Source organism: Erythrolamprus reginae, chromosome 4 (genome assembly GCF_031021105.1).
Source record: "Erythrolamprus reginae isolate rEryReg1 chromosome 4, rEryReg1.hap1, whole genome shotgun sequence".
NCBI classification, from domain to species: Eukaryota; Metazoa; Chordata; class Lepidosauria; order Squamata; family Dipsadidae; genus Erythrolamprus; species Erythrolamprus reginae.
The window spans coordinates 79379272-79395278 of NC_091953.1; the positions used below are offsets into that span (position 1 = coordinate 79379272).

The 16007-nt window shown below is 42.8% G+C and overlaps 1 protein-coding gene across 2 annotated transcripts in view; it reads right to left on the reverse strand.

The window, feature by feature from the left end:
- Window positions 1–16007, reverse strand: part of PHEX (phosphate regulating endopeptidase X-linked) — a 236351-nt gene that overhangs the window by 57749 nt on the left and 162595 nt on the right. For both annotated transcript variants that reach the window (XM_070750614.1, XM_070750615.1), the window contains 2 exons: window positions 15306–15409; window positions 2683–2741 (listed from right to left, as the gene is read on the reverse strand). In XM_070750614.1, the coding sequence (XP_070606715.1) occupies window positions 2683–2741; window positions 15306–15409 (163 nt within the window). The remainder of the gene's footprint in view (window positions 1–2682; window positions 2742–15305; window positions 15410–16007) is intronic.

A 16007-nucleotide genomic window follows, 5' to 3' on the forward strand; every position in this document is an offset into this window, starting at 1 on the left:
ACCCCATGTCCAGTCAATGAAGCAGAAGTGATGTGCCAGTGCCTGGAGGCTGTTGAGGCCTGGATGGGTGTCAACAGACTCAAACTCAACCCAGATAAGATGGAGTGGCTGTGGGTTTTGCCTCCCAAGGACAACTCCATCTGTGTCCTTCCATTACCCTGGGGGGGGGGGAAGTATTGACCTCCTCAGAGAGGGTTCGCAACTTGGGCGTCCTCCTCGATCCACAGCTCACATTGGAGAAACATCTTTCAGCTGTGGCAAGGGGGGCGTTTGCCCAGGTTCGCCTGGTGCACCAGTTGCGGCCCTATCTGGATCGGGAGTCACTGCTCACAGTCACTCATGCCCTCATCACCTCGAGGCTCGACTACTGTAATGCTCTCTACATGGGGCTACCTTTGAAAAATGTTCAGAAATTTCAGATCGTGCAGAATGCAGCTGTGAGAGCAATCATGGACTTCCCTAAGTATGCCCATGTTACACCAACACTCCGCAGTCTGCATTGGTTGCCGATCAGTTTCCGGTCACAATTCAAAGTGTTGGTTATGACCTATAAAGCCCTTCATGGCATCGAGCCAGAATATCTCCAGGACCGCCTTCTGCCGCACGAATCCCAGCGACCGGTTAGGTCCCACAGAGTTGGCCTTCTCCGGGTCCCTTCGACTAAACAATGTCATCCGGCAGGACCCAGGGGAAGAGCCTTCTCTGTGGTGGCTCCGACCCTCTGGAACCAGCTCCCCCCAGAGATTAGGATTGCCCCCACCCTTCTTGCCTTTTGGAAACTCCTTAAAACCCACCTCTGCCGTCAGGCTTGGGGAATTGAAACACCTCCCCCTTGCCCATGTAGTTTTTGTGTATGGCTAGATTGTGTGCTTGTTATTTTTATATATTGGGGTTCTTTTGGATTTTTTAACTTAAAACTGTAATCTAGATTGCAAAATATTAGATTTGTTACTATGTTTTGTTTACCATTGTTGTGAGCTGCCCCGAGTCTACGGAGAGGGGCGGCATATAAATCCAATAAATCTAATCTAATCTAATCTATGCAGATGATACCCAGCTTTACATCTCCACCCCTTGTCCAGTCAGTGAAGCAGTGGAAGTGATGTGCCGGTGCCTGGAGGCTGTTGGGGTCTGGATGGGTGTCAGCAGACTCAATCTCAACCCTGATAAGATGGAGTGGCTGTGAGTTTTGCCTCCCAAGGACAATTCCATCTGTCCTTCCATTACCCTGGGGGGGGATCACTAACCCCCTCAGAGAGGGTCCGCAACTTGGGCATCCTCCTCGATCCACAGCTCACATTAGAGAAATATCTTTCAGCTGTGGTGAGGGGGGCGTTTGCCCAGGTTCGCCTGGTGCACCAGTTGCGGCCCTATATGGACCAGGACTCACTGCTCACAGTCACTAATGCCCCCATCACCTCGAGGCTCGACTACTGTAATGCTCTCTACATGGGGCTACCTTTGAAAAGTGTTTGGAAACTTCAGACCGTGCAGAATGCAGCTGCAAGAGCAATCATGGGGTTATGCCCATGTCACACCAACACTCCGCTGTCTGCATTGGTTGCCGATCAGTTTCCGGTCACAATTCAGAGTGTTGGTTATGACCTATAAAGCCCTTCATGGCAACGGACCACTCCCAACCTGAAAGGAAATCTGATCCAAATGCAAAGCACAAGCAGACGAGTTTCACTTTTGCTTTTGCTTTCACAGCTTTAATACAGAACAGTTGAACTAAGCCTGTGCTTCTCAAATAATGGGGCATGCCTCCCTGGTGGGCTGCAAAGCAATGCTGGTGGGGGAGGCATGTGACCCTGGGAAAGGTGCTTTTTTTTGGCCCTAGGGAGTAGGACGTTGCATTCCTCGACATTGTGTCCAGGGCAACCTGTTCTATAAGAAAAATCTAATGAGTCCAATCAAACTTCTTGAACATGCAAGACATTTTCTTTTAGAACAGGCTGCCCTGGACTCAACACTGAGGAATGCGACAGAGGTACCGGTACCAGTATCAGGTAGGAGGCCCATCTTGTGGTGGGTCAAGTAGGATGCACGTCTCATGGCCCGCTCCGCACAACCTGCCATCACCAAATTGCACCCCACCACAAGATACGCAACCTACCTGGCATTTGTACTGGCACCTCTGTTGCGTTCATTGATGTTGTGTCCAGGGCAGCCCATTCCAAAAGAAACAGGTTGCCCTGGACACAACACTGAGGAACACGATGGAGGCACTGGCACAAGTGTCAGGTAGGACATACATTTCGCGGTGTGGCGCCTTTTTGAACTACTCATTAATTTTCCAGCTTTAAGTGTCAAGTTATCAAGCCCCATCACATAGTTTCGTGTATCAACTAGTTACTTCATAAAGGCAATACTACTTGTTTCTTACAAGGGATACTTTTTATGCAATCTGTTCTTTCTTTCTTTCTTTCTCTCTCTCTTTCTTTTTTTTCCCTCCATCCCTCCCTTCATCTTTCTCTCTTTATATCCTGAATCTGTAAAACCAAGCACAATGTATTTATCTCCTTGTAAACATACAATGCACTTGTCATTAGTACTTTTTATTAGGACACAGTTTCTAAACCTAGTGGGCATTTTTGTGAGAAGGAGCACTGTTTGTAGAAGCTGAAGTATATTCTTTTTTCTCAGATAAGTAATTCAATCATGATTTAGTCAAGTACTCACTGATCTGATTTGTAGATGAACTGTAAAAGGCATTCACTGTTGTTGGACTAGTAAACCACCTGTTGAAAAAGAAAAGTAGATTTGATGTTCTTATTCTATGAAGCAGAGAAAATCTGTCATAGTCTATCTCTGTCCCCCCCCCCCAATGTCAGGTTCCTATATGAGGGCTCAAAGCCATGGCAGGCACCTTATTATTCTATGTGCTAAGGAAATCAGGATCTAACTACTGTATGTAGCTAAGGATGAAGATTAATAGTCTGTAAAAGTGGTTCAAACAGTAGTTTGAAGCTAAGGAATATAAGCTTCCCTTTTTCAAATGAAATATCAAATAAAAATATCAAAATTATAAGATTTATGCATTTAGAAAATATTCCCTTTGTATCCACTATTTTTATCCATTTTCTTAAATAAACCATAATGAAATATACTTACATAGAAACATAGAAGACTGACGGCAGAAAAAGACCTCATGGTCCATCTAGTCTGCCCTTATACTATTTCCTGTGTTTTATCTTAGGATGGATATATGTTTATCCCAGGCATGTTTAAATTCAGTTACTGTGGATTTACCAACCACGTCTGCTGGAAGTTTGTTCCAAGGATCTACTACTCTTTCAGTGAAATAATATTTCCTCACGTTGCTTTTGATCTTTCCCCCAACCAACTTCAGATTGTGTCCCCTTGTTCTTGTGTTCACTTTCCTATTAAAAACACTTCCCTCCTGGACCTTATTTAACCCTTTAACATATTTAAATGTTTCGATCATGTCCCCCCTTTTCCTTCTGTCCTCCAGACTATACAGATTGAGTTCATTAAGTCTTTCCTGATACGTTTTATGCTTAAGACCTTCCACCATTCTTGTAGCCCGTCTTTGGACCCGTTCAATTTTGTCAATATCTTTTTGTAGGTGAGGTCTCCAGAACTGAACACAGTATTCCAAATGTGGTCTCACCAGCGCTCTATATAAGGGGATCACAATCTCCCTCTTCCTGCTTGTTATACCTCTAGCTATGCAGCCAAGCATCCTACTTGCTTTTCCTACTGCCCGACCACACTGCTCACCCATTTTGAGACTGTCAGAAATCACTACCCCTAAATCCTTCTCTTCTGAAGTTTTTGCTAACACAGAACTGCCAATGCAATACTCAGATTGAGGATTCCTTTTCCCCAAGCGCATTATTTTACATTTGGAAACATTAAACTGCAGTTTCCATTGCTTTGACCATTTATCTAGTAAAGCTAAATCATTTACTATATTACAGACCCCTCCAGGAATATCAACCCTATTGCACACTTTAGAGTCATCGGCAAATAGGCAAACCTTCCCTACCAAACCTTCCCCTATGTCACTCACAAACATATTAAAAAGAATAGGACCCAGAACAGACCCTTGTGGCACACCGCTTGTAACCTGTCTCTGCTCAGAATACTCGCCATTAACAATAACTCTCTGATGTCTACGCTTCAGCCAGCTTGAAATCCACTGAACTATCCAGGGATTAAGTCCAATCTTCACTAATTTATCTATCAGCTCTTTATGTGGAACCGTATCAAAGGCTTTGCTGAAGTCCAGATAGGCAATATCCATGGCACCACCTTGATCCAACACCTTTGTGACATAGTCAAAGAAATCAATGAGATTAGTCTGACATGATTTGCCTTCAGTAAAGCCATGCTGATTTGGGTCCAATAAGTTATTGGTTTTTAGGTGCTGATTTATCCTCTCTTTTTTAGTAGAGTCTCCATCATTTTAACTATAACTGATGTCAAGCTAACTGGCCTGTAGTTACTAGCTTCTTCTCTACTGCCCTTCTTGTGGATAGGCACAACACTGGCCATTCTCCAATCCTCAGGAACATCTCCTGTTAACAGGGATTGGTTAAACAAATCAGTCAGGGGGATAGCAATGACAGATCTGAGTTCTTTAAGAACTCTGGGATGGATGCCATCTGGACCCATTGCCTTATTTATCTTTAATCGTTCAAGTTCTTCTAAGACATCAGCTTCTAAGATCACTGGAGCTGAATCCGTACAGCTGGAAGCAATGCTATATCCCTCTATAGTATTATTTTGTAAGGTGTCTTTTGAGAAAACTGAACAGAAGTAGCTATTGAAATGGTCAGCGATCTCCTTATTCCCATCAATGCATGTATTATTCCCGGTACTAAGCTTCGTGATGCTGCAGTTTTTCTTCTTCCTATCACTAATATATCTGAAGAAGGTTTTATCCCCCTTCTTTACAGATTTGGCAATTTCTTCTTCTTTTGAGGCTTTAGCAGCATGTATTATCTGTTTCGTCTCCTTCTGTCTCATTTTATACACCTCTCTATCAGCTATACTTCCAGACTCTTTATACCTCCTATAGGCAGCCTTTTTTTCATTGACTGTAGCCCTTACATCATTGCTAAACCATAGCGGTTTCTTCTTCCTTTTACCTTTAGTTATTTGCCTTACATACAGTCCTGTGGCTTTTAAGATGGCCTTTTTTAATACAGTCCACTGGGTGCTCGCTCCTGCCATTTTATCCCTCCCGTTTAATTCATTATTTAAATATTCCCCCATTGCATTAAAATTTGTTTTTCTGAAATCCAATACTTTGGTTGCCGTATAGGATTGCTCACAATCAGTTTTTACATCAAACCACAAACATAGATGGTCACTGCAACCTAAATTTTCTCCCACCTTGACCTCTGAAACCCAATTCCCATTCGTAAAAACTAAATCTAGAATATTCTCCCCTCTAGTTGGTGTCTTAACCAGTGTTCCCTCTAATATTTTTTTGGGGGGGTGGGCGGAAAAGTATAGTGTCTGAGCAGCAGTCCCTTCGGGACTGGGCGGCACAGAAATATTAAATAAATAAATAAATAAATGAGTGAGTGAGTGAGTGAGTGAGTGAACAAAGAAACAAACAAACAAACAAACAAAAACCCACCCTGTTTTGCCTCAGAGAATTTCAAAATAAAATACTGTACTGTGTGTCTATAACAGTGAGCTCATAATAGGGCAACTCTATCAATATCAAAATGCCACTTAAATAGTTGAGCTAGTTTCAAACTAGATTTTGATTTTCTTTCTCTCTTCCTTACTCCCATTCTTTTTCTTTCTCTTTTCCTTCCTCTCTTTTTTCTATCTGTTTCTCTCTCTTCCTCTCTCTCTCCTTCCCTCTCACTCTTTTCCTCTCGGCTTCTGGGCAGGTTTGGGAAACTCTGAGTTGATGATGATTCTTAAGTGAGCGATTGCTCACTGCTCAGCTTAGAGGGAACTATGGTCTTAACCAGCTGTGCCAGAGCTGCTCCTGTAAAGGCCTCTACTATATTCTTACTTTTGCATGTAAGGGCACTGTGGATACTCCAGTCAACATTAGGCATGTTGAAATCACCCATAACCACAATATTTCCCTTTACTGCCATTTGGGTAATTTCATCCACCATCTTGTTGTCATATTCCTCAGATTGCCCTGGAGGTCTATAGATCACCCCAATTCTAATGACAGAACTGTATTTATTTTGCATGCAAATCCAGAGAGTCTCCAGATCTTTACACGTATTTTGAATTAGTGTTGTTTTTAGACTTTCTTTAACATAAATGGCTACTCCACCTCCCTTTCTCTCTATTCTATCCTTCCTATACAGTGTATATCCTGGTATGGATATTTCCCATTCATTAGAAGCCTTAAACCATGTCTCAGTCATGGCAACCAGATCCAAATTATCTCTAGATATTATGGCCATTCTCTAGATATTATGGCCATTGTGTAGTATTATTTAATACAAGTTGATGACCTGGTGCTGCCTGGTTTTTTTTTCATCCTAATCACCTCTGCCTCCCGCTTATGTGTGTACGACCCCCCTCTGATGGTCATTTCAAAAAATCCTTTCTTAGTGAGCCAAGAAGAACATACATGGCAAATGTAAAGGTTGTAGTCTTTATGATTCTGGAGATTTAGTGTTTATAATGTGACTGGGTTTCGCTTTTATATACATAGATTATTCTGTAATACAATATAACATTATTTTTATTATCCATTCAGTATTTTAAATATCAGTAGCATATACAACGGTGAGTATCACTGAATAGGTATCTATTGAGTTAATACTTATAGCCCAACAGACTTTTTTAGCAGGCATGCTTTGACTTTCTATCCTGCACCCTTCTGGAAAACATTTTCTAATAAAATGATAAGATGGAAGATATATTTTGGTAAAAGCGTAGAAGATGAGTGACATCTAAGCTGAGGGAGAAAATATTTAGCAAGGTTGACTGCATTCCAATTTTAGAGTCATTTACAGTAGTAGCAGTCATATACACTAATCTGAAAAGCAGCTGCGCAGATGCTTAAAAAGAAGATAGGATAGCATTGAATGTCTTTTTGGAATGACCTAGAATGGCACTAGGTCATTTTTATTGGAAATCTAAAATGTCATTTCACATTCCAAGTCTCCACAATGATTCCAACCTTTAGCATCATCTCTTAATATTATTTGCTTCAATTGCCTCAGAGCTTTCTTTCAGAAAATTCTAACCTAGAGACCTCCACCAGCTTTAACTCAAAGAGATCAAAACTGTTGCCATAAGATAGATAAATATTTAGTATTCTTCTTAAAAAGTATCAACGTGTATAAATGTTTATTGCTTGAGATTAACATGCTTTAATTTTCTATACATTTTTATTATCTATATAAAAATGTCCACCAGACCATTCATTACTACAGAGAGAGTTCAGCATTGCAGGAGAAAATTAATGCCAATAAAATTTCCCATATGCAAATGCCAAACCAATAAAGAGGTTCATATTGGTACCATTATCGGTGATAAGAAGTGACTTTTCTTGTTCTTCCAAATACAGATATAAATACATAAGGATGGAATGAAGCTGCCCTAAATAATTCCATTGCATACCCCAGAGTTCCCAAAATGTGTTAATTTGTATGTACAGTATAAATGTTTCAGGAGAGATTTCCTGTATAGATTCCCCTTTTGTTATATTCAGATATTTAAATTACCGTATTTTTCGCTCTATTAGACGCACCTGCTGATAAGACGCACCTAGATTTTAGAGGAGGAAAATAGAACAAAAATATTTTGAGCCAAAAAGTAGCTATCACACATGAGCAAGTTCTTGCATCCATAATTCTATCCTTTCTATGTCTTCCTCCCTCTTTCCTCCCTCCCACTTTCCTTTCTATCTCTCCCTCCCTCTTTTCTTTCTATCTTTCCCTCCCTCTTTCCTTTCTATCTCTCCCTCCCTCTTTCCTTTCTATCTCTCCCTCCCTCTTTCCTTTCTATCTTTCTTTCCCCCTGCCTTTCTCCAAGCCCTTCCTTTTCCCTCTCCCTAACTACCCCCTTCTCCCTCCTTTCTATCTCTCCCTCCCCCTTTCTCTCTCCCTTCCTTCATCTTTCATTCCCTCTCTCTCCATCCCTCTTCCTTTCTCTCTTCCTTCCTCCCTCTTTTTTGTTCTTTCTCTCTCCCTCCTTCCCTCCCTCTATGTCTTTCCCTCCCCCTTCTTCCCCCCTCTCTTTCTCTTTCTCTTGCTTTCATTCCCTGTCTTTCTCTCTTGCTTACTTTCTCGCTTTCTTTCTCATTCTTTCTCCCCTCCTTTCTTTCTCTCTCTCTTTCTCTCTCGTTCACCACGCCGGCAACAGAGAGAAAAAGAGAGAGACAGAGAGGGAGAGAGAGTGGAGGGCGCCGTTGTCTTCGCCTCTTCCCGACAGCTCTGCAGCGAAGAGGAAACAGTCGCGCACCGCCTCCCGGGAGCCCAGCCGATTTTTGGAGCCGTTTTGTTTTCAGCTGGGCTCCCGGGAGGCGGAGCGTGGCCGGGTACCGTGTCTTCGCCTCTGCGCGCTGCCTCCGCCCGGCCGAAAACAAAACGGCTCCAAAAGTCGGCCGGGCTCCCGGGAGGTGGTGCGCGACTGTTTCCTCTTCGCTGCAGAGCCACACGGAGGCGAAGACACGGTGCCCGGCCACGCTCCGCCTCCCGGGAGCCCAGCTGAAAACAAAACGGCTCCAAAAATCGGCTGGGCTCCCGGGAGGCGGAGCGTGGCCGGGCACTGTGTCTTCACCTCCGTGTGGCTCTGCAGCGAAGAGGAAACAGTCACGCACCGCCTCCCGGGAGCCCGGCCGACTTTTGGAGCCGTTTTGTTTTCGGCCGGGCGGAGGCGGCGCGCGGAGGCGAAGACACGGTGAACGGTGCTTCGAGACCTCCCCGCCTCCTGAAGCGATTCCCGTAGCCTTCCCAAAGGCTCGGAACCGCCAACGCTCCTCCGGTGCCGCTCCGCCTCCTAAACCTGCGCGGTGGAGGCGTCACCCGGCCCAGCACTCCCGGAGGCCGAAAGGCGCGGCTCTCTTCAGGGTTGGGAAGAGGAGAGGCGGCGACAGAGGCGGGACACTTTTGGTGAGTATATCGCCGCCCCCCCCTCTGCTCCAGCGCCTCCCCCCCCTCCCTGCCTGCAGCTTCGCTCCATAAGACGCCGCTGATTTTTCATCCTACTTTGGGAGGAAAAAAACTGCGTCTTATGGAGCGAAAAATACGGTAGATTTTAAATACAGTCTGCATAGATTACATATGGACACTAGATGGCAATAAAAGCTAGAGCTGTCTTGATTTCTTCCTGCCATCTACAGGTTATCCAGTAAATTTCAGAGATCAGATTTTTCATACTTATCTAAATAACTGGAAAAAATGTAGAATAAGAATATGGGAATTGCTTTTTAAATACAGGTTGTTGGCTAATTACAGAACAGTTTATTTTAAAAGGTTACCTATGTGGCTTTACCATAACATATCTTTCCAGGCTATCCTTTATTGCAGAATTCTAAGTTAAGCAGAAAATTCAGCTACTGTAAATTTAAAATGTATAAATATTGGAAAAAAAATCTGCAATATAATGTCTCAAGACAGTGTCATTCAATCCTTCTCATTTTATTTATTTGTTTATTTACAATATTTAAAGGCCATCTAACACTAGAACAACTCTGAGCATCTTACATTAAGAATAGAAAGCAATATCAATATGTATGTTGATATATATTTGACTTCTTCCCTGTCTGGGAAAGTCCATAGTTTAGTCCAAAACTAATAGACATTTGTCCTGGCCTAGTTGAGGATTTCATAGCCAGTTAAATGGTAGAAAATAGAATATAGAACCATGCTATCTGGGATGGGGCTACAGGAATATTTTGAAGATTTCACTGTAGGAAATTAATTTAAGTTACTATTCTGGGTTTTTAAAAAGATTTCCACTTTGGAATTAAAGCCTTAGCCCCTTCAGAGATATCTATATGGCTGGCTATTACAAAGGTGACAAAAATAATCCTCAAAATCTGAACTCTCAGATAATGAGGACTATTTTTATGTTTGGAACAATAAAATGGGTTACCATATCCCGAGATTTGAACAGTCTGGATTTTATCAGACACTGAAAACCTTGATTCCTGACCAATGTAAAATGAAAGGCATGTATATAAAATTGATGTATTTAAATTAAAGTGATTTAGTCATTATTCATTTGTCTACTATGTTTCAATAGGCTAAATTTAAATTGAATATGAATGTCAGCATTACCATGGTTTCCCTGCATATTTCATATTAATAAAATCATAGTTTAAAATGACACTGAGCTTTCACTATTCCAAAGTTTTAAGTCTTCAACATCAGAAGCGGGTGGGATTGATGAAAGACCATTACACTCTTGTAACTCAAGCCTTGCCAAAGGCCAGATCTGGCCCACAATGTGGTTAGATTTGGACTGTAGTACCACCCTGGTAAACAGCAAAAGACCAGCCCTCAGAACTAACCTCTACAACCTGGTGGCAGCCATCCAGGTGGGAACATGGTCAGCCTCAGATCCACAAGGCCAGTCTGGAACCAACAGGACCTGCTCCTCACCCACCCCCTAGGCACATGCATAGGAGGCAAGCGCACACATGGCCTGGCATCCCTGGGTAGTATCTTGCCCTGCAGACTGACTGCATTCTGAATGCTTTCTTTTCACCCAGGATGCCAGCACTTGCCACCTCCAGGAACAGGGCTGAGGCAGCTGAGTGATCTCTTGCTGGCTCCAGGGCTGCTGCATGGGTCAGCTGTAAGGCTGATCATGTTCAGGCCGATCATGTTCAGGCCTGAATGGTTGCCACAAATTGTATATCAGTGTCTGGTAGGCTTCGGCTGGGCCAAGATAACATAGGCCAGTCATTTGTTGTTTCCAGTTTGGTCCCATAAGCCGGGGGAAGAGTATGGCAGTATGGCCAGTGCCCAAGCTGCCAACAGCCATGGTTTTCCCATGCAGGAGCTGAGGCAGTCCCAAAGAAAGGGAAGCCTCGCTGGCTGCGAGGCCAGGCTCAGAATGGGATGAAGGAAGGGGGAGAGACTGTTACTGGGACAGCCCCCACCCTATTGGAAAGCTCATGCCTGGCATCTGCCCCTGGTGCCCTCAGACTCCTGCCAGGCAGGAGTTCCACTGGCAAAGCTAAAGTAATGCATGAACTTCATGGCAATGGTGCCTGTGTGCAACTGAGGTGCCTGGGGGGTTGAATAGTACTGCATGAACTTCAAAGGGGAGAGGGATGAAAATGGGAAGCCGCCATGGGCAATAGGCAGGCAGCAGTGGGCCATTGCTTCTGCACCTGGACTCCAGCCTAAACTTGAATCGGCAGATCAGTTGCCTCCCCGCCTCCCAGAAAACCCATAAGAAATGCCTTACAATTATGGCACATCATCTTTATATTACTATGTTCTGTTTGTTTGTGGTAACTATTTCAGAACATATTTCTTCAAACCCACTAAGAAAATTAAGGCAGATAAATATGAAGAGCAATATTTATAACATTAAACAGCCCTTGGGGAAATAAAAAGAATAAAGATAAAATGGATTGCATTGTAATTCATGCTGAGTTATTGAACACTTCTCTCCATTCCAAAGTAGAACAGTGATGGAAGATAATACATTTATTTGTTTGATTGATTGATTGATTTCTCAACTGACTCAAGGCGGCTTACAGCAGAAATAAATACAAGCCCTGTAATAAATCTAATATTAAAAAATTCTAAAAATTCTAAATCCCATTTTCCTAAGAAACAATCGTCCACATTCATCCAGTTAAATTAACCATTCGCGACATCAGCCAGAATTAGTTCTTAACACTCATGGCCCCCCATGCCTGCTGGCAAAGATGGGTCTTCAGGGCCTTGTGAAAAGCCAGGAGGATGGGGGTGGTATGAATCTCTAGAGGGAGTTGTTTCCACCACCGAAAAGGCTCTTCCCCTAGGCCCTGCCAGAGCTACCACAGAGAAGGCTCTTCTCCTAGGCCCTGCCAGATGACATTGCCTAGCTGACGGGACCTGGAGAAGGCCAACTCTGGTGACAGTCCCATAGGTAATCTGATCCTAAGCCATATAAGGCTTTATACATCATAACCAATGAATGTGTCCGGAGGCCAATAGACAACCAATGCAGCACACAGAGTGATGTGAGATGTGGGCAGATCTTGAAAGACCCATAATAGCTTGAGTGGCTGCATTTTGCACTATTTGTAGTCTCCAAATGTACTTCAAAGGTAGCCCCATGTAGAGAGCATTGCAATGGTTAAACCTCGAGGTGATGAGGGCATGAGTGACTGTGAGAAGTGACTCCCTGTCCAAATAGGACTGCAACTGGTCCGCCAGGCGCACTCGTGAGAATGCTCCCCTCGCCACAATTGAGGGATGGTCTTCTAAGCTTAGCTGTGGATCAAGGAGGACACCCAAGTTGCAGATACTTTCTGTGGGAGCAAAGGCTCGCCCCCCCCCAGAATAATGGATTGACAGGTGGGATTGTCCTTTGGAGGCAAAACCCACAGCCACTCCATCTTGTTGTAGTTGAGTCTGAACCATCCAAACCCTCACAGCCTCCAGACACTGGCACATTACTTTCACTGCTTCACTGAGTTGACACAGGATGAAGATGTAAAGTGGAGTATCATCAGCATACTGATGATAACCTACCCCTGCCATCAGATGATCTTACTTAGCGGTTAGATATTAAATAGCAGGAGCAAGAGGACCAATCCCTGAGGAACCCCACAAAGGAGGGATATAGAAGTCAACCTCTGGCCTCCTGCTAACACCGACTGCGACTGACCAGAGAGGTAGGAGGAGAACCACCACAAAATAGTGCCTTGGTCTCCCAACACGTCCAGCCAGTGCAGAAGGATACCATGGTCGATAGTATCAAAACCCACTGGGAAATCAAGAAGCACTAGGATAGAGGAGTGACCCTATCTCAGCCTGCCAGAGATCATCCACCAGTGCAACCAAAGCAGTTTCAGTGCTGTAGCTGGATCTGAATCCAGACTACCAGGGCCCAGTTGACTGGCTTCATCCAAAGACCATTGGAGCTGGAGCAATACCACCTTCTCAACAACCTTCCCTAAAAAGGAAAGGTTGGAGACAGGATGATAGTTGTTCAAAACAGCTGGGTTCAGGAAAAGATCTTGAGGAGGGGGCACACAATTGCCTCCTTGAAGGGAGTTGGAAAGGACCCCTCCTTCAGAGAAGCATTGACAATCACCTAGACCCAGCCCCGTGTCACCTCCCTGCTGGCCGAAACCAACCAGGAGGGACACAGGTCCAATAAACAGATGGCGGAGCTCACAGCTCCCATGGCCTTGTCCATTTCATCTGGTGTCACTAGGTTAAACTCCTCCCATACAACAGGACTAAGACGAGCCCCGGTCACCTCGACTGACTCGTTGTCAGCCAACAGTGTGTTCCAGTTGGAGTCAATGTCTATCTGGATCTGAGCAATTTTATCTGCAAAAAACCTTATTAATGTCCTCTGCACTGCCCTGCAAGGGTTCATGAACACCCCTCTGGTTAAGGAGAGAGTGAATCACCCTAAACAGGTCAGCTGAGTGGAATTCTGCTGATTCAATCAAGGCAGAATGATAGCGCATTTTGCTGCCTTGAGTGCCACCTGATAAGTCTTAATATAAGATCTTACAAGTATTTGGTCAGATCAGATCTACTTTTTCTCCAACATTTCTCTAGATGTCTCTTCTGGCATTTCAACCCTTGGAGTTCCTCACTAAACCAAGGAGATCTACTGCCACAGAGAGGTTGCAAAGGCACAATCTGGTCTAGAGCTCCTCTTGGAGCCATATTCAAGGCCACTACCAAGGACTCAGCTGGATAGGGAATAAGTGAATCCAGAATTTTCCCAAGCGCCCTCTGAAAGCCCATTGGATCCATTAGGCATCTGGGGTGGAACCACCTAATTGGTTCTACCTCCCTACAGAACTGCCCTACAATTTTAAATTTCAGGAAATATTTGCCAATTAATTTCATCTACATTTTAGAGACTAAGAATCTAATCAGGATATATAAGTGAAGCTAATAACCGCATATATAAGAATGAAGAAGGGTGTGTGTCAGAATAGCAGTTTTAGTTCCTAATACCATGGGAAATTTGTCTTTTTCCATGGTCTTAGGTGACCCCTGTGAAACAGTCATTTGATCTCCAAAAGGGTGCTCTAGACACTGCTGTACACACTCATGATAAACTAAATACAATTTGTTATAGAAATGATAGCAAATAATCTAGAATAGAAATGTCAAACTCAATTTCATAGAGGGCTACAACAGGATTGTGTTTGACCTTGGAGGGCCAGGGTAGATGTAGCCAGCTCGATGTCATTCGCAATGGGGGCGCTTGTGGTGGCCCGAGTGTTCTGAAAGCGAAAATGGGCTCCCGAGGTCTATTTATAGTTGCAATGGCCTCCTGAAACCTTTTGCCAGCCAAAACAGAGCCCTCCCGAGCTCCATTTTCACTGGCAGTGAGCCGGTCCTTTGCTGTTTCCAGGGCAGCTCCAAGGCCCAGATCTAAGCACCCCTGATCTAGAAGAATCTCAGAACAATGCCTTCAGGTTTTTCTCTTAGTTTACAACATACACATATGCAAAACAATAATTTAAAGGGCTATGATAGGGATTGCTTTGGTTTTTGAAAGACAGATTTCAGCCACATAGTCTTGTCCCACCCTGTTCTACACCCAGAGAGGTACACAACTAATAGACAGAAGAATCAGCTGTTTCTTTATCTTCTTTACACATTCTTCTGCACATTGAAATGCAGTAGCAGATTTAATGTAGGTTGTGGAACAACTTTACGATCTATGTAATTGTGGAACCTCTCTTCCTATTGTCAAGCTAGAGGGGAAAGAGGAAGGAGTATTCTTTCCTCTTGATTTGATCTGGCAAACATCTCCTTTTAAAATAAAAGAAGAAGCTTATTTTCATCCATTTTAAAATGAAGATTCAATCTCGTTACTTTATTGACCCTGTTCATAATAATTTTTGCTTATTTTCATGAATAACCATCATTTATAAAAATTCTATTAGACGAAAATTCCAGCAGCACTGGAAATTCCAATAGCCATAATTGCCAGCAGAAACTGATCTGTAGTATAGTTTTCATTACAAAAACCTATTTAGTTCTAAAGCAGGCAAACCAAGGAGTTTAAAATGTTATCAGTTTCAGTACAACAGATTGTAGATAACTAAATTTTGTCTTAAATTATATTTCTTGCATATTAATTATCGTATAATATTTCATCTCAATATTTCCCCAGTACATCCCTTCCCAACTCACTCTGTTTTGGAGACTTCTTTTCTCAGCCAGTAGAAATCTGATTGGGCCACATGTTTGCAAGTCTGAAGGACATTGCCAAAATAGTCTATTTCTGAAAACTTCATCTGAAAATAAATATAAAGATTATGCTAATATAACATTTAAATAGAGATTAACAACCTTAATAAACTAAACAAGTAAAATATCAGAATTTAAATATTCTGGGGAGAAAAGCCTCCCCCTCCTCCTTTTCTTCATTGTAATCCAAACCAAGTCAGGCAAAATCCAAAGATATAATAGCATTATAACATTTTAATAAAAATTATACTTCTACTAAATATTTTGGATATGATATAACTAATTGAAACCAATATATAGGACAATTAAAAGAGTGATTATTAATACCTCTCTCATTGATTGGGTTTGCTTTCCACTAAAATTATTTTCTAGCCAATGAATTATGAGTGCACTTCCCCATAAATTACCTTCTAAAGTTTTGAAATTGTCCTAGAAGCATAAAAGTATTGATTATGTGCTTCAGAGATAGCTTTATATCTGCTATCCATCACTGCAGAAGGAAAGGCATTAAAATGTGTTTTGAAAAAGGTCCATTGGTAAAGGATATAGGATAACTTAAAAATGTAAAGGTTATGGTTCTTTTGATTCACTGAGGTGAAAATATCATCAAAGGAACTGCTGTTAAATTATTCTGAAATTCAATAT